The following is a 23,319-nucleotide window of genomic DNA, read 5'->3' on the forward strand; positions in this document are numbered from 1 at the left end:
AGGGTGGGGCCCTCATAAATGGGATTAGTGCTTTTTATAAAACTGGATTCAGAGAGCTCCCCAGCCCCCATTCCACCTTATGAAGATGCAGTGAGAATTTTCTGTTGTTTACTAGCTAACCAGACTGTGTATTTTGTTATAGCAGCCTAAATGAACCAGGACACTGTGTGAAGCGACTTTGGCAACTTACAGTGTTTTTGGCCGAGGCCCAGCTTGATCAGCTTCAATAAATACAATTCACGGTTACCAGCAGCCACAGATGTATAAAGCATATCAGAAATCAAGTCCTCGCTGAGCACCTACGAAGGATGTACCAGTGCAGACACACTCTTTACACCCAAAGAGTTAAACCTACCACCTGAAACAGCATCGAAGTCATAATGGTATGTGGTTGCAATTATAAGTGTTAAAACATTTCAGAAAATGTCCATGAAGCCCAAATGTTAAATTACACAGGTGGAGAGTCTCACCTCCAGCCGTGAGAGCTGCTCTAAGCAACTGTCTCAGAGAATCAGACAACAGGCCTCCCAAGACTCTGATCCCTGAAAGTAGGGAAATAAATGAAAGAAACTCTATGACTCCTAATTTCTATCTGGAGGCATTTATGAGATTCCAGAACAAGAAAGGGAAATACAGAGTATGGGGTCTTGTAGAGCTGTGGAGATAAAGCAAAGTCCAAGGAGACCGAGGCACCCAAAATACGCAGTGCAGAGCACCTGAGACAAGACAGCAATGGAGAAAGAGGCCCAGAAATCTGCAGAGGGGTTTATGTGCATCTCCAGCTCTAAACTAAGCAATGTCCTCAGTGTGAAACTCCGTGGGCCAGGCAAAGAATCACCTTGGAAAGAATAGTTACCAAAGACCTGGTAGCTGAACAACTATCAAAATTCTTACAGGGCTGGGGGAAGTTCAAGAGCTGAACAGCCAAAGTGGAGGGGGCTCATTCGGCGTCCAGAGAAGGCCATGCCTTAGGAACGGGGCCACACTAGATCTAGAGGAAGGGCTACTTTCCACCAACTCTTCATTCCAAACACCTCCCCCCAAAATCAAAGTGTCAGAACTAAAAGAGAAAATAGAAAACACACAACTGTATTTGGAGACTTTAACACTCCTCTCTCAGAAATTGCTAGAACAAGTAGACAGGAAATCAGTAAAGATACAGAATTCTTAAACAACATAATCAGCCAGCATGACTTCGTAAATATTTGTAAACATTATAGCCAGCCACTATAGAATATATTTTTTCCAAATGGTATACTGAGATAAATTAGTTCATAAAACAAGTCTAGATACATTAAAATAATTGAAATCAAACACAGCATATTCTCTGAACGCAACAGAACTAGGTTAAATACTAATAACGAAAAAAGTCTGGAAAATTCTCAAGTATTTAGAAATTAAACACCATGCTTCTACTTAAGTAAAAAAAAAAAATAGATGAGAAATTAGAAAACATTTTGAACTGAATGAAAATAAAAATATGAAATATCAAAATATGCGAGAGGCAGCTAAGTCAGTGTTTAGAGAAAACTTTATAGTGTTAAATGTCTATTTTAAGATCCAAAATTAGAGATCTAAGCTTACATCCTCAGAAGCAAGAAAAAGAGTAAATCAAACCTGAAGAAGAAAATAAAGGTACAAGCAATGATTAATGAAATAGAAAAAGAAAAGAGAGAGAGAAGAAAGAAAAACATTCTAAGCAACCAAGCCTGGTTCTTTGAAAGAGAAATAAAATCAGCAAAACTCTAACTATAGTAATGAAGATTAAGAGACAGAAAGCACCAATCGGCCATTATTAGCCCCCAGAGTCTCTTTCTTGACCTGCTTCGTGATACTGGAGCTGGATCCTGTAAACCTTTCTCTTTTTCCAGACAACACAGAGGATACTGCAGGGACTTCTTGCTCCAGTGGTGAGTGGCTGCTGGCCACCCACAGTGATGTACTCCTTCCAGTGAGGGCTGGGACGACCAGTAGGTACTTAACCTCTGCTGATTTTCACCGAACCCCAGGTGGATTCCCAGGAAGTTCCACCAGCGCCACAAGGGATAACTTGCCAGGGAGTCTTAGCAGCACCCAGAAGGCAGCTTCCCAGTTCGTCCTGTCGGGCAGTTTCCTGCTTGCCAGCCCCACCGCGCACCATCTCAGCGAACGTCTACGAAAGTCACAGCGTCACGGCCACATCACCTCAAATGAGATCGGAATCTCTGCTTTGCAAGGAAGCCTCCTCCCAATGGGCCCTTCCTCGAGTACTCTGCCCCAGCCGAGGCAGGGCCTGGTCTCTATACCTGCTCTTTCTGGATTTCGTAGCATTCTCATTACCGTTTAGCAGTTAATCCTGCTAGTTAAACTCTAAATTTTTCCTGGTGTGGCTTCTCTCTCTTGACAGGACGCTGACAGATGCAACTGATGAACTCTAAGATTTACAAACCTCACAAAGTCAGAAAAGGAGGAGAGGGGGGAACATTTCCCAACTGGTTTCACGAGGTATCGCCCTGTCACCGAAACCAGAAAAAGGCATTACGAGGTAAAAACTAGACCCACATTCCACAAAACCCTTTACCGAATATTGGCAAATCAAATCCACCAATTTAGAAATGGTAATAAACCCCACTTGGTCATGACAGATGTCAGGAATGCAAAGTTGTTTTACTATGTGAAAATCAAACAATGTGATATTACCGCCTTAATAAGACAAAGGAGAAAAATCATATAACTAGTTCATTAGGTATAGAAAAGCATTTAACAAGTTCAATCTTTATTCATAATAAAAATTCTCAGCAAACCAGAAATAGAAGGTAACTTTCCCTACATAAAGGGAATAAAACAAACAAACAAACAAACAAACAAAAAACACCTCAATAGATAAATCACACTTAATGGGGAAAAACGTAGGAACAAGGTGAGAAAGTCTCTTTTACCACTCCCCTACACTGTACTGTAAGTCTCGACCAGTGCAATAAAGCAATGACACCAGAAATAAAGCAGACATGTCAGAGAGAAAGAATAAAATTATCTGTATTCACGGATAATGTTATTTTGTATGTAGAAAATGTTAAAGAATTTACCTAAAAAAGGGAGCAAATAGAACTAATAAGTGAATTTAGCAATGCAGTAGGATTGCATGTCAACATTAAAAGAACAACTGTGTCTTGATGTACATGCAACAAATAATTGATAAATGAAATAAGAAAAAAACAGCATTTACAATAGCATCACAAAAACATAAAATATACAAGGATAAACTTAACAAAATGTGCAAAACCTGTACACTGAAAAGTACAGAAATTGCTGAAATCATGGAAGGCCTGAAAATGTGGAGATGTAACATACTCAAGGATTGAAGGGTAAATATTAAGATAACCATTCTCCACAAATTGATCTGTAATTTCAATGTAATCCAGTTGAAATTCTAGAAATCTCTTTGCAGATACATAAATCTAAAATTTAGTTGGAAAGGTAAAGGACCTAGGTTAGCTAAAACAATTTTGAAGAACAAGTTGGGGGATTTAAACGGAGTCAAAATTTACTATAAAGCTACAATAAAGAAGACAGTGTGGTATTTGGCTAAGGACAGATATCTAAATCATTAGAACAGAATGGAATTTATTTCTAGATGTACACAAATATGGTCAATTGATTTTAAACTTGGGATAGATGAAGATTTAAGACACTAAAAAACACTTACCATAAAAGGAAAAAATGATAAATTGTACTTTCAAATTAAAATTTTGCACGCTTCAAAAGATACAGACTTGGATAAAACAACTACAAAACATACCTGATTTAAAAATAAAGAAAAAGAAACTTGAATCTAGAATATATAAAGAGTTCTTACAATTCATTAATAACAGACAACACAATTTTTTGAATGAGCGAAAGATGTGAACAGACATTTCACAAAAGAAGATATATGAATGATGAATAAGCCCATGAAAAAGATGCTCAACATCTAATGCACCTACTACACATCCACAAAGAAGGGGTAAAATTTGAAACAACAACAAATGTGAAGCACTGACAAGAATGCGGACCAACCAAACATCTCAAACATTTCAAACATTGCCAATGGGGCTGTAAAATCATACAATCACTTTGGAAAACTGTTTGGCAGTTTCTCATAAAGTTAAGCATATACTTACTTCCCAAAAGACTCAGCCATTTCACTCCTTGGTATTTACCGAGAAGAAATTAAAACATATGTCCACACAAAGATTTGTAAATGTTCATAACAGCTTTATTATTTGTAATGCCAAAACTGGGGGGACCAACTGCAGTATACCTATACAATGGAATACTCTGAAATAAGGAGCAAACCACTCATAAAAGCAGAAATATGAACAAATCACAAAAGCATTATGCTGAATGAAAGAAACCAGTCACAAGAGAGTACATGGTGTCTGATGCCACTTTTAAAGTGTTTTGGAACAGAGAAAACTTATCAGTGGTGATAGAGAAATCAGATCAATGGTTGCCTGAGACCGGGTGGGAGGCGGGTGAGAGGAAATGACTGCACAGGTGTGTACAAGAGAGCTTTCCAGAGCGATGGGGGAAAATTTCTTTGATATCTGGGTTGGGGTGTTGGTTACATGGATGAATTCATTTACCAAGATTCACTGAACTGCAGGCTTAAAATTTCTGAGAACATTTTATTGTATGTAAATTATCGCTCAGTAAAGTTAATTTAAATATATATATATTTATTCATATTCAATTTAAAATATATATATAAATATATTTTTTTTTCATGTATATATTATATATGAACCTGAACTGGAAATCACCTAGACTTGGTTTGAATTTAAACTTTTTCTCTGTGATTTAATTTATTCTAATATTTAGCTTCTTGTTTAATAGTAATACAAAACTTCATGTCAGTTTAGCCTATGTTAAACCATTACAGATTAAAAAATTGAAGAATCAGTTCATTGATGTTTTAAACTTTCATTATAAAGAATTCTAGAATTTATTTTATCCACATTAATAACTGAGTTGTTTCTAGGAGGTATACTAATTTTTAAACATAAATTATAGTGGATGAGAACTATGCTCACCCATATTTAAATATAAATACATTTGCAGCTCAACAAATGCATCTAACCACACAAAATATTAGAGGATGATCCAATTACACAAATTAGCAAACAGCTAAGTGTTCCCCTTCTTCCACATACAAAGAGATAAAGGAATTCATTAGCTATTTTAGTCTGTTACTGGTGACTCATGAGAAGACAATGAAAGACACAATGAAATGAGACAAAATTGCTACAATTTCATCTTTAGACCCACTTACCATTGGCTATATAGGATTTTCTTCCTCCTTCCAGCCACCTGGGAAAACGTTCACAGAGAGTTAGAAGGGTTATAATGCTAAAAGGTGGATCCGAAAGAATTAAAAAATACAGACAGCTCAATTAATCTGCTAGTATTTATTATTGCAGAAATAGCTTTAGAGGTAGTTTATTAATGAGGCATTTTTCAAATCATCCCACTTATCGTATCTATAATTCAAAAGCATCATCTTAAAAAAGAAAAAAAAATACTTTGTAGAGTGTATTTTTAGAATAACATGCTGAAATGGCTTTCAGGAAGCAGCGATTCTAGGGTTCTTCGGCTTCCTAGAATGGCATTCTCTCAGGACGAGGACATCGGCTCACTTAGACACACATCAGCACAATAAACGCATCTCTGTGATGATCGAGTTATTGCCATTAGCATGATCACTTGCAAATAAGATGAGGAGCGCTACCTCAGCATTAGCACCAAGGCTTCGAGGTCTGGACCACCCAAACCGCTCCTAAGGGAGGGGCCAGTACAGTTTGACTTGTAGGGGGCATGTCAGGCAATGTTAAAGAGTCATCTGGTTCCCTTGGAATTAGTTCTAAAAATAATAATAATAATAATAATCTTCCACAGGATCAAGCAGAAATAAACGTTTCTCCCTATTTGCTCTTCATTATTTTTAGCCTCCAAGAGGCTCACAGATTGATCCATCAAAACAAGAATTGGCTCTGAAGCAAAACCAAAAAGAAAGTCCGGCGTGTTCTATGGTGCCCTGAGAAGATTAGGGCATGGCTTCCACGTGGAAGTTGTCAAACTGCGCAAACTGAAAGGATTGCGTTCCGATAGCGGCCCAGCCATTCTCCGGGAAACTCACGTGGAGGTCTGTCCAGAGGGACTTGCCATTCAGCATGCCGGAGACGAGGGGACCCTGGGGCAGACAGAAAGGCAGCCCTTGGAGACATGAAAACAACTCTCTGAAGTCTATTTCTTAATAACGTGTGGCCCACGCACTCAGTGGAGTGAATATCCTTCTCACTTAAGATTTATCACAGCAAAACATAATTCCACCGAGTTGGAGCAAAAGCTTGAAATACAGGGAAAATTTTCTTAGAGGAAATTCTTATCTACCTATGTAAGGAGTTTCCAAGGCACAAGGAATACTTCAGTATTTCCTCGTACTCCACCAAAGTGTTGTAAAACTGACAGAAACATAAAACTTTTCATAACATTATTATAAGATGTTAGACGAGTCCACTAAAATAAAAAACATTTGCTATTTATAAGTCATTGCATGTGTGTGTGTTGTGACTAACAGCCATCAGCTCTTCAGACATGACTGCCAGAGCCAAAACGTCCACTTATTTAAGTCTTTTGTGTCCCCAAGTACAGAACATCACTTCAAAGGCATATGAAGAGGCCACACTTACATTAGAAAAATAGTAACCATCAGTGATGATTGAGGGAGAGGGGATGTAAGAAGGGAAATATCCACAGAAATGACTTACTGGTCACTGACAGAGAAAGATAAAATAACGTCCTTCTTAAGAAGGCTGCATTGGTTAGCTAAGTGCCTGACACACAGTGAACAATAAATGCCAGCTTCTTATTAACATTATTATAGCATATTTACGAGCACATAGTCACAGCATACCAATTACAGCTAAACATTTAAAACTAGCTAATTTCAAAGGACGAAGAGCTAAATATCTAAAGCACCAGGCCAACAAGCAAAATAAAATCTGTCTTCAAGCCATATAACACAATGGGCCTTACTTTAGTTCCTTCATTTTACAGATGAAGATACTGAGACTTAAGATTGAAAATCAAAGCCACAGATTTACCATCAGAGCTAGGGCTGGAATTTTCCCACTCCACATTCACAGCCACAAACGTTCCTATCGCTATGCACATGCTCAGCTATCTTCAGCTCTAAAAGTGCTTACTGAACATCTTCTGCCACGTAGGAAACAGCGAATGTTAACACTGAGCTAAGGGACTCACATACACAAATCACATGAAGAACAAACCTGTCTCACAGTACCTTATCTCCATTTCCACACATCCCCAACTCTCCCCTCACCTCCAGGCATCAGCCACCCTGGCCTGCTGGCTGCTCCTCACGCAGGGCCAGTCAGAGCAAGGCCCCCTGCTCAGACTGCTCATCCCATCATTCAGGTATCAGCTCAAACATCACCAATTCTAACAGGTCTGCCCTGACCTCTCCATCTGGAGAATACGGGGCAGGGGAGCTATTTTATCTCATTATTCCATTCTTTTTTCCCCCAACGTTTTATTTATTTATCTATGAGTTTACTGTCTTAGAACAGGAGTTAGCCCCCTGTGGCCCACAGGCCAGCCTCTTATCTTTATAAATAAAATTTTATTGGAACACAGCTGCACCCATCTATTTACCTACTGCCTATGGCTCACTGCAAAAGCAGAGTTGAGTAGCTGCAGCACAGACCATAAGGCTCACAAAGTGTAAAATATTTACTATCTGGCCCTTTGCAGGAAAGTTCGCCAACAAACCCTGTCCGAGAAGGCTCTGAGAAAGAAGGAACCGCATCTGTCTTGTTCACTGCTGTATCCCTGAGACTTAGAACTAAGTGCATATAGTGAATGCTTAGTAAAAACGTGTCGAGGAAAGAATAAAAAACAATTGACCCTAACGCAACCTTACAGAAGTTATCTCCACTTTACAGTTAAAAAACAAAAATAAAAACAAAAACAGAAGCTCAAAAAGGTGAAATAACTTGCTGGAAATCTGAGTATGTGTCAGCAAGGAAATAGGAATGCTGGTCTGTCTGGTTCCAAATACATCTACTCCTAAGAATATTAACTTGATTCATTAAGCGCTTACCACATACCAGGTACTGTACCAAACTTTCATATATGGGACCCCATGCAATCTTCATAAGAAGGGTGTGTCTTCACATCATGGATGGGAAAACAGAATCTGAGCAACATAAAATACTTGCAAATGAACAAAACAGACTTTAAAGACTATTAGTCTAACCACTACACAACAGTGATGAGAGTATATAGCACTTGACGTGTGCTGAGAAGAATGCAAAACTGGCCCATGTTAAAATGATAAAATTCTCACATTAGCTATAATTTGGAAAATGGACATCATAGAAGATGTTTTGTTGTTTTCATTTACACAGCAAATATTCATATGCCAAATGTTAAATGCACTGGGAATCCAAGATCGACATGAAAGACAGAGTCCCTGCTCTTATGGAGCATACATTCTAGTAGAAGGACACGAACACACACACGATCAATAAATGCTAAGCGATGAGTGGCGTATGAAGAATTCAAACAGGATGACATGGCGCGGGGTGCCTGAGAGAGTACTTTTGACTGGAGAGTTGGAGCTGGTCTCTCAGAATGCACAGAGAGTTGAGATGGGGGGGAGAAGCAGAATGCCACAGTCGATGGAACAAAAAATAATGGGGCCGGGGGCGTGGAGTGGGTGTAAATCAGCAAAATCTCTATCTATCCCGTAGCAAGACCAGAGCTAATTTCTAAAAGTAATAAATCACACTGTATTGAACAGATACCAGAAGAAATTGCTAAAACCGTTCAGAGTGGCTGTTTCAGAGGACCGGGTGAGGAAGAGGGAACAAGAGGTGAGGCAGGAGCGCACATTTTCATGTGCCCTTTCGAGTTTTTTTAACCATTTATGCAAAGTATCTGAAACAATTAAGGAATTCAAAAACTTCACAAAATTACTAAAAATGAACCTAATGAGAACTCAAAAATAAACCTGAAGGACTTTGTGGGAGATCTTAATAAAAGATGAGATGCAGAATGTTCCTATTCTCATGTTCTTACATGGGGAAACACATTATTCCAAAAAAATGTTATTTTTGCCCAAATTGGTGTATAAATTCAGTGAAATACTGGCAGCACTTTTCATGAAATAGAAAAAGATATTTTAAAAATTCAAGTCGAAGAATAAATATACTAGAATAGCAAAAATAATTTTGAAAAAGAAATAAAGAGGTACAGCACAGGAAATATAGCCAGTAATACTGCAAGAGCTAGGTATAGTGCCAGGTGGGCACCAGACTAATCAGGAGAATCACTTCATAAATTATATAAATGTCTAAGCACTGTCCTGTATGCCCAAAACTAATATAAAATATTAGTTTTTGTATTATGAATGTCAACTCTAATTAAAATTTTTTAAAAAAAATTGCCACCGTGGTATCCACTCAGTTCATTCCCCAACTATTCACTGGGCCCCTCACTCTGACAGCTGAGAACCAACAGTGAGTAAAACAGAGGCCTGTAATTAAAGGAGCTATGTTCTAGTGAAGGGAGTAGGACTAACATACGAACGATCGATAGAATACGTATGATGTCAGCAGGTCATAAGAGCTTTAAAGAGAAAGAAAGCCAGGGAAGAGGAATGGAGAATGAGATGAGTGTTATTTTATATATGGTGGTCAGGAAAGGGGTCTGAAGGAAGTTAGAGAGTGAGCCATGAAATCATAGACTTTAGAAAGTTAACACAATTTAACATGTGATACTAGATAATAACAAACAAAACAATATAAAGAACAGAAAAATGTTCAGAAACCAGCATAGGCTGTTTTGTTAGAGCGAGAAAAAAAAAGTAGCTTTTAAATCGTGGGCAAAAGGACAGCCTTAATAAATGATGATAGCTATCCATTTGTGTGTGTGTGTTTTAATTATATTGGGCTCTTCCCTTTACAATTCACAAATAAATTACAGATGGCTTGAAGACTTAAACATAAAATGAACATCTTAAACTCTGTTTAGTTTGGGGGGAAAAAACATTCCTAGCCTAAAGGAGAAGACCTTCTTAAGCAAAACATAACAGCAATGAAAAAAAGAGTGAACTATTTCACAGTACAACAATTTTTAATTTCGATTCATGGACCATACCATAAGCAAAATTAAAATATACATCATGAGAGAAGAGAAGAAAATATTTGTGACCCATATAACAGACAATGGGTTACTACCCAGAACATATACTAAATTCATACAGATCCATCAGAAAAAGGCAACACAATAGGAAAATGCGGAACGAATGCCAACAGGTAACTTCAGAGAAAAGAAAATACAAATAGCCAATAAACATGAGATGTGCAAACTGCCTAATTATCAAGGAAATACAAATCATGTCCATTAGTTTGAAAAAAAAATCTCTAAAACTCGATGATATCAAATATTATTACAACAGCTGTAAAAATTAACAGTTTGGCTAGCAAAATTTAAAATGAAATTGGACTTCTCAATATCTGCCTGAACAAATAACAGAATATGTGCACCCCAAGAGGCACATAAAAGACCCCTCCCCTCTATCTGCAAAAGGCAGCCCTTACTGCCTCAGTTCACTGCAAAAGGAAAGGGCTGTGTACAGAGGTATGTCCATCAAGTGTTATGCCCATTAAATAAACTATGCTACACCCAAATCAGAGTGTCAGTACACACTGACACTGCCTGAAATATCAGTATTGTCATTTTTGGTGATTGGATAAGAAGAGAAGAAGTTCAAAAACTTATTTGAGTTTCATTTTTAATCTCTATTGTGACCTGAACTAAATTATGACAGGATTATCTTGGTAGAAAGCAGAGTATTATACAGTAGAATTTCTCCACATAGCATCCCTCAGAAGCGTATCAATCAGTAACTCATGATTAACCAGTGATTTTGACAAATATTTTTAGATACCCATGGCACTAAAATTAATCTCGTATCTTCTCTGACAAACATATTCATGGAAACCAACTTCTAAAATATTGTGCTTACAGTCGAAAACCAAATTATTTTCAACCATCAAAAATAAATTTATGTGACTTTGCTTATACCTATAAGCTTCAATTATAATCTTGGTTCAAGCAAATTTGAAAAAAAGTTATATTATTGACCATATCTACCAATTATTCCTGAGTTTAAAAACCAGAAACAAAACTTTAAACAATACTAGGGTGATAAAATTAACTGCTGATGGTTCTCAGGTGGGTTTACCCCTGACACATACTGTCATCCTAGGGAGTGGTGGTTTGCTGGTATCATGGCAGATTCTCTGCCAATTTTAATTATTTATCACACTTTCTCCCCTCTCATGTGTTAACAGGAAATGCTAGAAAGGCAAAAGAAAAGAACATTTTACCTCCAGGCATTCTGACCAGCAATACTGACCTTAATAGTTAAAGTGAGTGTGTACCATTCTTGTGCTATAACTTCAGCTGGTCCTAGAGCGTATATCACCCATCCAGCTGCAACACAAAAAGATTATCTTAACTGATATATTTTTAAAATCTAAATCACAGAATCACAAAACTCAGTGAGGGTTCTCAGGTGGCATTCATACATAGTAAAGTCAGCCCTAATGAAGATCTACATTTCCAGGTCTAGAAACCTATTTAAAACAAAACATCCTTCAGTCGGGCATGCATTCGACAAACATGTATTGAGATCTTACTCTGAGCCATATACTACCTGTGAGCTCACAACAGAGCCAGTGAAATAAATTTACAAACCAACTGTAGTATAATGCATTAGCATTTACAGCTCCAGTATATACCTATACCTGATTGGATCGAATATGGAGGATAAAGAGTATTAAAGACTACCATAAAATTTCTAGCTGGTATAATTGGTTACATGCTAATAGCGTTCACTGAGAATTAGAGAGAAAAAATAATGAGTTAATTTCTGGATGTATTATATTCGAGTGCCTGAGAGAAACCCAGAGATGTTAAGTGAGCAGTTTAAAACACAGAGCAGTGGGGACTGAGGACGCAGATTTAAATTCCTACTTCCAATTCTGCCACTAACTCGTTTTGAGACCTTGGGCAAATCAATGAACCTCTCTGGCTCTCTGTTTTGGATTGGAAAATATGAAGTACCTTCTAGATCTGTCACACTTTGATTATGTAATTTCTACTCTAATGTACTTATTACTACCCACTCCCTCTTTGATTTTTATTTTATTTACAAAGCCCTTTTCACCTTAGGAAGAGGCAATGAGCAGCAAACTATAAGACAGAAGATGTTTTATTAATGCAGGAGGAAAGTCAGGAGACTGAGAATCAAGATCTTTCACCACCAATAAGGTCTAGTTTCAGTGGAGCGGTGTGCATATCAAACCAAAGGGACATGGATGGAATTCAACTAAACATCATCCAGCAACTAATCTGGATAAAATACTATTCTACATGAGACAAGGGCTGTTAAGATGAATGAGAAAAGTCACACTGCTTTCAAATTATTAACGAAACTAGGAACTAGGATCACTCCATTTTAAGCAAATCAATCCCTCTCCTTAGTTCCACAAGCACCGTGGCAACATTTTCAGAGTCTTGTTGTTATTTACAATGTTTCCTGAGCATCCTTGCCCCACCCTGCAACTACCACCTCACGCCAGTCTCTGCAAATCCTACTCCGACATCCAGAAATCCTGGCTCGACTCTGCAACATCCAGAAAAGTTTTGTACCATTCTCTTTTACTGAGTTGCCTCTCTCTGCACTAATTAATTAACTTATAATTTTGAATCATTTGGTATTGCTTACATGTGTTGAATCTTTTCCCAATCAGATGTTCAAGCACCTTGAGGTAAAACTCTTTCATTACTCCTATAAGTAACACGCAGATACTCACGGTACCACATTGCATACTAAGCCATGTGCCATAGAAGTCACTTACCTAGATCGCCTGTAACTCTGTAGGTTCCATTTGCAAAAATCCAGAAGAAAATTCCTCTGGCACTTCTAATCAATATCCCACCTTTATTTACTCGTCCGGCAATGAACACACCTCCCTTCTCAAGGGTCTCTATGTAAACATCACACTTGATAGTCACATTGGACCTGTGGAATGAAACTGCTGGTTAGTGCAAGTGTGGCACAAAGTTGTCATTTCACAGCCACATGTTTCCAAACCTGTAGCTGAGGTAAGTGTGTGATTTGCTAAGTCTTCACTGATGACGACTGTAAGTTTTACATGACTAAAGTCAAGTCATTTCACTGCCTCTTTTAATGAGTTACCGGAAAATAATATTTACTGTTTTTAAGTTTCTTAAGAATACGTTTCTTGTCTCTGTAATAAAACACCTTCTTGTCCTAAGAATATATAATATTAAAAGAAACCATTTCTTCTAGAAATATATAAAAGGTAAGTTTCCACACAATTCTGAACAAAGAACTTTATTACGTTTCCATCAGCAAAGAGGAGCAGTGAAGGCAAAGCGAGGAGTCCCTGGGAGAACTTGAAGGACTTCAGGCTAATTTTTACATGTAACCCTAACAAGACTTAAAAATGACAGAAGAAAGATCTTAAACTATCTTTCTGCAGAGAGAGTCAACTCTACAGCAGGGGTTTTCAAACTTGAGCAGCTCTGAAGCCACCTGGAGGCCTTGTTACATTCAGAGGCTGGTCCTGTCCCACAGGCTCTGGGCCAGCAGGTCTGGGGCGGGCCCCGTGGATCCGCTGTCTAATGATTCCCACCCATGTTATACTGATGCCGCTGGTCAGGGAACCCCACTTCGAGAACCATTCTCCCGGGCAGAGCATCTCTGTCTACAGAGCAGTAAGACTCCGGATCCGGAACACTGATAGGCAGAGTAGATCAAAGGAGGGGAAAGATTCAGCCCGCCAGGGCCCAGCAGGGCTCTAATCGGAGCTCTCCTCCAGGCTTCCTTCCATAAAAGCTACTGGATACCTTCCGCAATGACAGGGCCACCCTAAACAATGACACGGCCACCATAAACCAACAAGAGCTCTGACGATAATTCGCCTCCTACTCAAAAGCTAAATGCAAATGAGAAGGAAAGCCTGAACACAGCCAAGTAATAAAGCAAGCAATTTATCTAAAATGAAACTAAGAACACCAAAAACTATATTGGAAATGGGGAGAAAACTGGATCTAGCGTCTTTTATCTTTCTCAGAGTTTCTTCTCATCAGTGCATTTTGCATAGTGAATTTTACTACGTAAATGAAAATGTAAAGAGGAAGTACCTAGGACAGGTACACACAGTCTGGGAAATCCACATTTAGTCCTCTAATCGGAGCTGGGCTGCTTTACAGGAAAATCAAATGCTAAGTAACGAAAATCCAGTCTCTCTGGTGCGTCCTCCTACAGGAGAGGGAGTGTTTCTTTCCGTAGGTGCCACCAGCATGGAACCACCAAGGATCAACGTTGTCCTTCACATCTCTACCTCTTTTCTGATTTACTAGAAGTTTGAAAGTGCTACAGATGCTGTTAACACCATAAAATTATTCTATTTAGAGTATAGTGATTAAAAAGATCAAACTTTTCCCTTCATTTTACATCATATTCTAGAATAAGGGATTCCTGCATCAAAACTTGCAGGCAATTTTACAGATAATGAATAAAATGGAATGAAAGTGTGGTTTAGTCTTCCGTAGCCATAATCTCTCAGTGGTGTTGGGAGAACAAAACCAGTCAACATATTAAGCAAATTTGATCAAAGGGATCAGAGTTCAGACATGTGCAACGAAAGGTAATTTTGCGATGATCTTCTGATCCCAGTCAAAGCTTCTAACAAGATGGAAAGCAAAGTTCACTTAAATCACCACATCTAAGTATGAGACAGGAAGCCGCACCGCAAACACAATTCTAAGAACTGAGGACACTGCACACGGTGAGAGCTGATCTACTAAACCGCACTGTAGAGAAAACACACTAATTTTCCATTTTTTACTCTGAAAAAGAAGATGATATTAAAATGAAGTATGGCCCAAAGACCATGGGCTACAGCTCCAGACAGACCTGGCTTCTTGCCCGGGTTCTGGAACTTACACACATGGGATCACAGGAAAACCTTATCCTGAAGCTTCAGCTTCTCAATCTATAAGGTAGAGAGGACGATGCCTCATCCATAGGTGGTTGTGGGAGGCTCACCCCAATGTTAGCATTACCTAGTTTTCATTCCTTCCTTTCCCTACAATAAGTGGGCATCGCAACCAGATAATAGACATGAACATGGGATGTGTGTGGAGCTTTGAACAGATCTGGCTATCTCAAATACAGGATGAAATACCTGGAAATAATACATGACAGGATGGGACCAAGTTTTAAAGGGTCTTAGAAGCCAGGCGCAGAAGTACAGGTCTGATTTGGTAACTGGAGACAGTTACTGCACATTCTTGATAAAAGCAGGGATTAAGAAAGCTGAAAACAGTCTTTTCTTAACATGCACAATTGCTATTCCCAGGTCTGTTTCTCTCCCTCTCCCCCCACATTCCCCATCTTCCTCATCCCCTCGTCATTACCCACTGCAACAGCAAAGATTAAATACTGCTATTTAAATACTGCAAAATCTTCAAAGTTATGAAGAGTTTTGGTTAATCTTTCTGATTCTGCTCTATCTCATCTCCCGACTACAATTAAAGTCTCTCAATTTTTCTGGAGTTCCGGCCTGAAATAAGAAAGTTTGGGTTCAAGGGAGCCCTCCATAGTATTCACCGGGGTGGGGGATAATGGTTGTCACAGAAAGTTAAAGGTTTTATATGATGACTGGCTCTCAAACTGGTGATCAAAATAATGGGCCCATCCCTTAGACGCTTAAACCTAACCACCTGTCTTACAATAAGACCATCGTAAGCAATGAGAGAATCGCAAACCCCACTGACGTGATCAGAAAATCCAGGTAAAGTGTCTCTACAGATGATAAATAGCATTTGTTGTTTAAAAAGAGAAGCTGCCAAAGTCACCCTAAATAAGGCAAGAATTCTTCATTATACCCCAATAACGAACTCTCCATGGTACTGCAAGCCTTCCAGAAACTGTGGATAGCTGCAAGTTTCTCAAAACTTATATCAGAGTTTGGGTCTAGAATTGGGATTGATAACAGGAAGTATGGCAGTATAGGAGAGATAAAGACTTTCTGCAATATTCCACAGATAAACCACCAAGGTTCTTTTCAGAATTAACTTCCCTTCCCTGTCTGATTGCTAACCTACAGATATGGCTGTTTGGTGATTTGTCATTAATAGATGGATATATCACCAAACCTGGAATGCTTGTGTTTTATGCTTCACAGTGGAATTATGCTAGCTAAAAGAACAAATAAGAAAGAAACACCAACAACAGGCATAATAAGCCATGCCCTGGAATTCCATGACTGACTTAAAGGAGAAGGTGAAGTTTGGAGAAGGTCATTGTATTTTAAGTGAAGAATAAATACGATTTGTCTCTTTACCAGATGCCGAAAGAAAAGAGTTGAATTCACTTGCAACTAAACGCTGATTTGCTTTTTACTATTGCCATCTACTGTCACCTGGTAAATAAATACATTTTCTACAAAGGCTAAACCATGAAATTCTAGTATGGATCCAGCAGGTGGCAACAGTAGATCAACAAATCAACACAGCAGCAAAACAAACCAAAAAACAACACATAGATCACAAAGTCTGTTTATAAATAAATACTAAATTATTATTGAGTCCAAAAGTCCTCAGTTTTTATATTAAAATCCATCTGCTCCTGTAATAATCACTATCAAACTGGGCAAAGGAAACTGAGAGAAGGAAACTGAAGCAGTGGAACGATTTGCTAGTCTGTGGCCGCCGTGACATTCAACAATTGTCACACGGCCACTGGGTTCTCAGCGAGGAGGGCTAGTGAAGAGTCTTTGCTTCAGCATACACCTGACGACATTACGAGGTTATTTCAGTCGGATCTCCGTTAGAACACCAATGTTACATACCACTCGTAATCTCCTATAACACTGATCGTGTTGAACGCATCGGCCGCCCAAGTTATGGGTCGTTGATTGAGAACCTGGCGGAGTGTGAAGCGATGCTCTCCAGGGTCCTCGACATTCATAAAGTATTCAAACACGCCTGTCTGGTCAGCGAAATTCGGAGCTTCACTGAAAAACGGGTAGTCTGTTCAGGACACATAAGTTCTGTTTAGCACCAAATCTTTAAGAGAATCTTTCCTCACTGATATTTCATGAAACACTTTTAAAAGTTTTAAATAAATAAATGATACTTATAACTAGTCAAAGATTAGGGTTTAGGTTGATAGAGATATTGATTTTTATATCATCTTTATTAAATATTGGTATGATCAATTTGGCACACAGACTTTACATATTTAATCCATGCAATTGCTTAAGAGGGAAGATCATGAATTCTGGAGTCAGACAGACCTGGGTTCAAATCCTAGCTCAGTCCGTCCCCCTGGGCAAGTTGCTTAACTACCCTATTTCTCAAATTTCCTCATTTCTAAGTGGGGCAAAGAGAAATAGGTGAACATATACAAGTGTGTACATAAGCCAGCACCTAGCAAAGGCTCAATAAGAGATAGAAGACTCAAACAAGGTTCTAAATCACCGGTCACAGTGAGAACATAAGAAAAGGCTTATTATGCCAAAAATGAAATTTAGAAGTTATAAGTTTTCTTCTATTTCTAAAATGGAACAAAAATAAGTTTTGAGTCTAAACTATATGTCAATCTTGTCTCAGTTTTATTAAATTATAGTCATAATGATGAAGACTACAGAAGAGCAAGTTTAGTCATAATATGGTATAGCTATTTTGCACCTCATGATTTCTCAGTATTTTCACATTGATCATATCATCTGAGATATTAAGAACCCTATAAAGTAGTCCTAAAGCCTGGCTTATAGTTTTTAACTTTAGTTTTTAGTTTATTTTATAGCCAATAATGCATTACATTTTAGATTTGAACGTTAAGAGTTGCCTTTCAGTCTTCAGGTCACAGAATAAATAGTTTGGGTGTTGGCACAAGTTCTTCAATCTCATTAAGTAGGCTGTCTCCCACACAGACTCACCTACTGAGGGTAAGAAGGGTTACCTTGCCAACAGAGAATTGAGCAACAAATCGCTAAGACACTTGCAGTTGACAAAATTAATGGATTCGTCTATTTCAGAGAGCTGTAAGAAAGCAAAGCACCAAGCTCCCCTGAGGGCCACTGTTGTCTGTGTTACCCAAATAACTGTGAGGACTCCAGTACACAGTGCAAAGGGCCTTATACTCCAAGCAACCATGAGATTGCTTCCTGGGAAAGGAGCTAAGACTCCTCGCAGATGGTCAGAGTCTCCATCCATGGTGGAGACTCTGCAGCAACAGGAGGTTCCAGTCGCTCTGGCAATGCCAGTCTCCCTCCCCACTTCTCTGCTACAGCTGTAGGTGTTAGGAGCAGAGCAAAGAGCCATCTGATCCTGTCTGTGAAGTCCACAAAGCTACTAACAACACTTACTAGTCACCAACTTTTGCCACTTGCTGAGCGATCTAGGAAAATAACCACAGTGTCCATGCCTTCTAACTGCAAACTGTTTTTCTAAATTACCTAGAATCAAAAGCTTTTCTAACAGCTTTAAGGCAGATCTTCCCAGAAAACCAGGAGAATGCAAATATAAAACTTCGAGGGTGGGGAGTTAGATTAACCAAGGACAGCACAGCTGCCCACGGGCACTCAGTCTGCTGGCGCTGCTGAAAGACAGGTATTAACATGCCTTAACCTGTACACAAAGGGACAGTGTCAATAATGGCTTTCATGAGACATGGATAACCGAGCAGTAGCAGTGTCACAAATCTTAAGTTTCACCCAAACGCAAGTTAGAATTTTAACTTTCATTCTGACAGTGACCTCTACATTTCTTTTGGCACTGAAAAATACAGGGTCCTCAAATTGAGGTTCGCCTTGAAATAACACAATTAGGCCTCATTTACTGGATAGAGATTCAGAGCTAAATGAATGTAATTTTCACAGCCGCTCCATCATGCACTGGCATGATGGGCAGAAATCTCTCTGCTACTGCTAAGGAGGAAAACCAAGCCAAGATTTAGTTAAAAAAAAAACAACAACTTACCGACATTGAAATCATCCTTATAGACACGTGGGAAGGGCTTAGATTTTGGAGGCAGCGGGTAGCTGCCTTTGCTGCCGGTGGTGAGAGTGGTGACTGTGAACAGCTCGTCCTCCCCCAGTTCCAGCGTGAAACGGCCACCGCTGTCGAGCAGCTGAAAAAGCACATGCTGTGTTCAAGGGCAGGTGCTCTGGCTCATCTCATTTGGGCAAAACAGCTTTTTAAAAAATAATCTTAACGATAAGCCAAACTCATTTCTGTTTGAACTGCCTAACCACTTTTGAAGGACACAGCCAAGATTAAGGCCTTCGGAATTTTTTTAAAGTTATTTTGAAGACTTTATAAAATTATACTTTATGGAAAGGATTTTAAAAGAATTTCACTTCATGGAGGGAAGGAGGACTAGATGAACCCCAAATCTATTTCTGTTTGTCTATTCTTTTCCATTAGACTGTAAGCTCCTTAAAGCTTGTACATATTCAATACACATAACTAGGAGATCTGCTGATTTATTTTTTAGGACTTTACTAAGCCTTTACTAAAGTAGAAAAAATCCATAAGATCTCACTGTTGATTCGTTTTAATCACAGAAAATCTTTCACTATGAAGAAAAAAAGTCCAACTCATTATATGTTCAATACATATTTCCATTAGCAAGTTAGGTTTATACCGCATTTATGGTCTAAGCAACTTAATCTCTTTAAAGAACAAGTCTTCATCTACAAAATGAGGGAAAAAATACATACTTCATAGGACTGTTGTAAGGATTAAACGAGATAATGTGTATAAAGTGCTCTTAGCTCACTGTGTCACCTACAAGAAGCACTCTCTCTACCACACCTATTCTGAGCTAAGTGCAGACACTGAAGACACTGGAATCCTTCTTACTATATGTAGTCATTAGATGACTGACCACTTTATGACATTCGAGCAGCTTTATTTTTCTACTTTGAATTAAAGGGGTTTATACCATATCTGTGCTTTAATTATAAATTGGTCAGATTTATGAAATATCTAACACTATATTCTGACTCAGAAATAACCCCAAATGATATTATTTTTCCTATGGAGAAAATCAATTTTATTATGTTATTTCTAGCAATACATTGTACAAAAAGTAAAGAGTGTTCTCTTTTTGGAATTTAATATGTAATGGGTGTTCAATCACTGACAGTGACTAGTGAATTCACAGACTATTAATAATTACCAGGAAAAGTAGGCCAATTCATTCTTTGTAATATTTCCTGAGAAACCATCATGTGCTAAGTACTATAGTAGGCACTTGGGATAAAAAGTTAAATAAGGCAGGGTTCCAATCCTCAAGGTGTCCAGTGTAGCTGGGGAAGTGTGTAACTAGGTAAGTGCATATTCCTAGGTGGCCATGCGCTAAGACTTGTGGGAAAAGCCCCAGAGAAAGTGACACTTGCACTAAGTGTCAAAGATATGTGGCAAAGATATGTGGAGAAGGCATTCTCAGAGGAAGAAAAAGCATGTGCAAAGTCACAGAAGTAATTAAATTGGCATGTTGTGCTCTGAAAAATGCAAGAAGTTTAGTCCGTGAGGAGAGCCCAGTGCAGCAGGACATGCATCTCAAAAGAAAAGCAGTCTATTACGTCATGAGGTGACAACAAGGGTCATGGGCTACAGTAAGAGATGTGAACTCACAGGAAAAATCGCTGAGGCACTTAGAGTAAGAGTTTGATAAAAATCAGATCTGCATTTTAGATACATCACTCCAGTAGCCGTGTGGTGGTTGGCCTGGACCGTCAGATTGGGGGCTGAAAAAATAGGTAGTTTCTATAATCCAGGAGGGAGACAATGAAGAACTGAAACAAGCAGTAGCAGTGGGAACAGACAATAAGGAATAGGTGAGAGAAATATGTGGATGATAGAATTGACTACTCTTGGTCACTGGTGGTGAGTGGGAAAGACAGAGTTTCAAATGAGACTCAAACATCTGAGCTGGGGATCCAAGTGACAGTGGTACCTACCATTCACCAAGACAAATTAAACACCTGAAAAAACAAACACAGCTACAAACTTCTTCTATACTGCATTGTAGAGGATTTCTATTAAAAAAAAAAAGTTGGGGGGCAACTTTATCTCTATTATGCTTCAGCCACAAAATAAATTATAAAATTAAAAATTCTTAATTCATTAATCAAATTCTGTTCCCCTTAACTGTTGTAATGTTCAAAATATAAGAATTTATTTTAAAACTACCCATAGAGAATCCAGTTGTTTGAAAATAACTCTCTCGGGTGCTTTTCCAAGTTTGGTATACCACACCTGCATCTCTGGTATTTCACTCTAAGGAGAAAACACACACAAAAGCACAGCTGAGTGGTTCATAATAACCTTTTTGAGAATTTCCAAAATCAGCACCAGCAAGAACGATTAAGGACAATGTGCACTCTATTTCTATTTACCAAAGACTCATCTGAAATTTTAAATAGTAACATTTTGAGAATAGAAAGGTATTATTCAAGCACATATTTTATTTCCTGTAAATCTACAGACTTTTAGCAAACGTTTAAAAAGACTTTAGTGCCTTTGCTTCAAAGCTACTCATTACCACGCCTATATAAAAGCTTTTTAAGAATGTTCTGGTATTGAAAAACAATCTTAATGCAATTAGTAGTCAGGAAGTATACTGTATTTTCTGTATTTAAATCTAACAGTAAGTAGGAATAGCTAGAATCTAGTGTCTTTTTATTTTTTGGTACAGAGTACTAAAAAGATCGATGCTTTAAAGTTCCCTAGATTACATAATTGATGCTTCTACCAATAAGAACGACTTTCTTGCAGGTGATTTTTGTTAAATGTTCATCAAAGCCACAGAGAGTTTGTGGCTTCCGTAGTGTCTAAAACCAGTCTGCAGAAAAAAGACAACAGGGCCATTCATTCACATGCAAACTCTTAATGATTGTAATATAAGACTTCACTTAAGAACTGCTAGCCTGTGATAAAATACAGAAGTTCTCAAAATCAAAACCAAAATAAAATCCCACATATTTACTTACAAAAGAACCCTTAAGAACGAAGGTAGCAAACTGGCGTGACACATTGAAATAAGGAAGATGTGGCCGTATACACACAGAATGTCTATGGCTCTGAGGAGAAAAAAAAAAAAAATCATATAAGTTATCCAAATGATGTACAAACCATCTTAGGGAAAAAGAATAAAACATTTAATGCCCCTGAGATTAATAGCAATGGCACACATTAGGTCACAATATAAGTTTATTTCAAATTTTTAAAGACTTTTTCCTAATATAACCTTTATTGAATGTCTATTGAGTATGCCTAGTCAAAGCAAAAGCTCATTGGCATTCTGATGGAATCAAACTTTGAATTCATAGCTAAATTCTAGTCATTTTCCAACACACAGATTAATTTTTATGTTGTAACTATTTTCCAAGTAAAATGGATCAAGTGAAAGCAAATGCTCGGGATGTTTTTACTGAAAAGGCATCTCATCTAAATACAACCTTCGAATAGACAACTAAGGTCAGCTAAATACATATAATAAATAATGCTAATATTGCCAACATCATGTTTTACTTAATGGTCACTACTATGGGCTGGGATCAAAGGACGTATGCGACATAATCCCTACTCAAAGGGATTCCACAATCACACAGTACTTGGAGTATAAGTCTCAGCCAGGCTTTGTGGACAATAAAAAAAATTACAATTATTATCAAAGATTTCAATATCTGATCCTCAGTAATTAATATACAGCTCGACAGAAAATCAACAAGAAAACAGGCAATCTGAACAATACTACCAAGTAACCTGCCTGGACTGACGGCTATAGGTCACTTCATCCAGCAACCGCAGAATGCACATTCTTGTCTGGTGCACAAGGAACATGTATCAAGGTATACCACATACCCATAACAGAAGTCTCAATAAATTCGGAAAGATTCAAGTCATACAAAGTATATCCTTTAACTATAATAAATTAAATCAGAAATAAGTAACAGAAAAACCTCTCGAAAAACTTCAAAATATTTAAAAATTAAATTTCTAAATAATCCATGGCTCAAAGAAAAAATAAAAAGGGAAATCAGAAAGCATTTTGAGCTGTATGAAAATAAAAACAACACATCAAGATTTGTGGGATGCCACAAAAGCAGTACTTAGGAGTAAATTTATAGCACTAAACACCTAGATTAGAAAAGAAAA

General features: G+C 38.1%; 1 protein-coding gene across 1 annotated transcript in view; it reads right to left on the minus strand.

Annotated features, from left to right (window-relative positions):
* Nucleotides 1-5,411: 5,411 nt before the first annotated feature.
* Nucleotides 5,412-23,319, minus strand: part of GALC (galactosylceramidase) — a 46,263-nt gene continuing 28,355 nt past the window's right edge. Inside the window, exons 11-17 of the mRNA XM_039883973.1 lie at nt 22,152-22,241; nt 21,352-21,438; nt 19,132-19,282; nt 16,998-17,178; nt 12,972-13,135; nt 11,465-11,541; nt 5,412-6,208 (exon numbers count right to left, since the gene is read on the minus strand). Coding sequence (XP_039739907.1) covers nt 6,062-6,208; nt 11,465-11,541; nt 12,972-13,135; nt 16,998-17,178; nt 19,132-19,282; nt 21,352-21,438; nt 22,152-22,241 — 897 coding nt within the window. The 3' untranslated portion in view covers nt 5,412-6,061. The remainder of the gene's footprint in view (nt 6,209-11,464; nt 11,542-12,971; nt 13,136-16,997; nt 17,179-19,131; nt 19,283-21,351; nt 21,439-22,151; nt 22,242-23,319) is intronic.

The sequence above is a fragment of the Pteropus medius genome, unplaced genomic scaffold, assembly GCF_902729225.1.
Source record: "Pteropus medius unplaced genomic scaffold, Ma_sr-lr_union100, whole genome shotgun sequence".
Lineage (NCBI taxonomy): Eukaryota > Metazoa > Chordata > Mammalia > Chiroptera > Pteropodidae > Pteropus > Pteropus medius.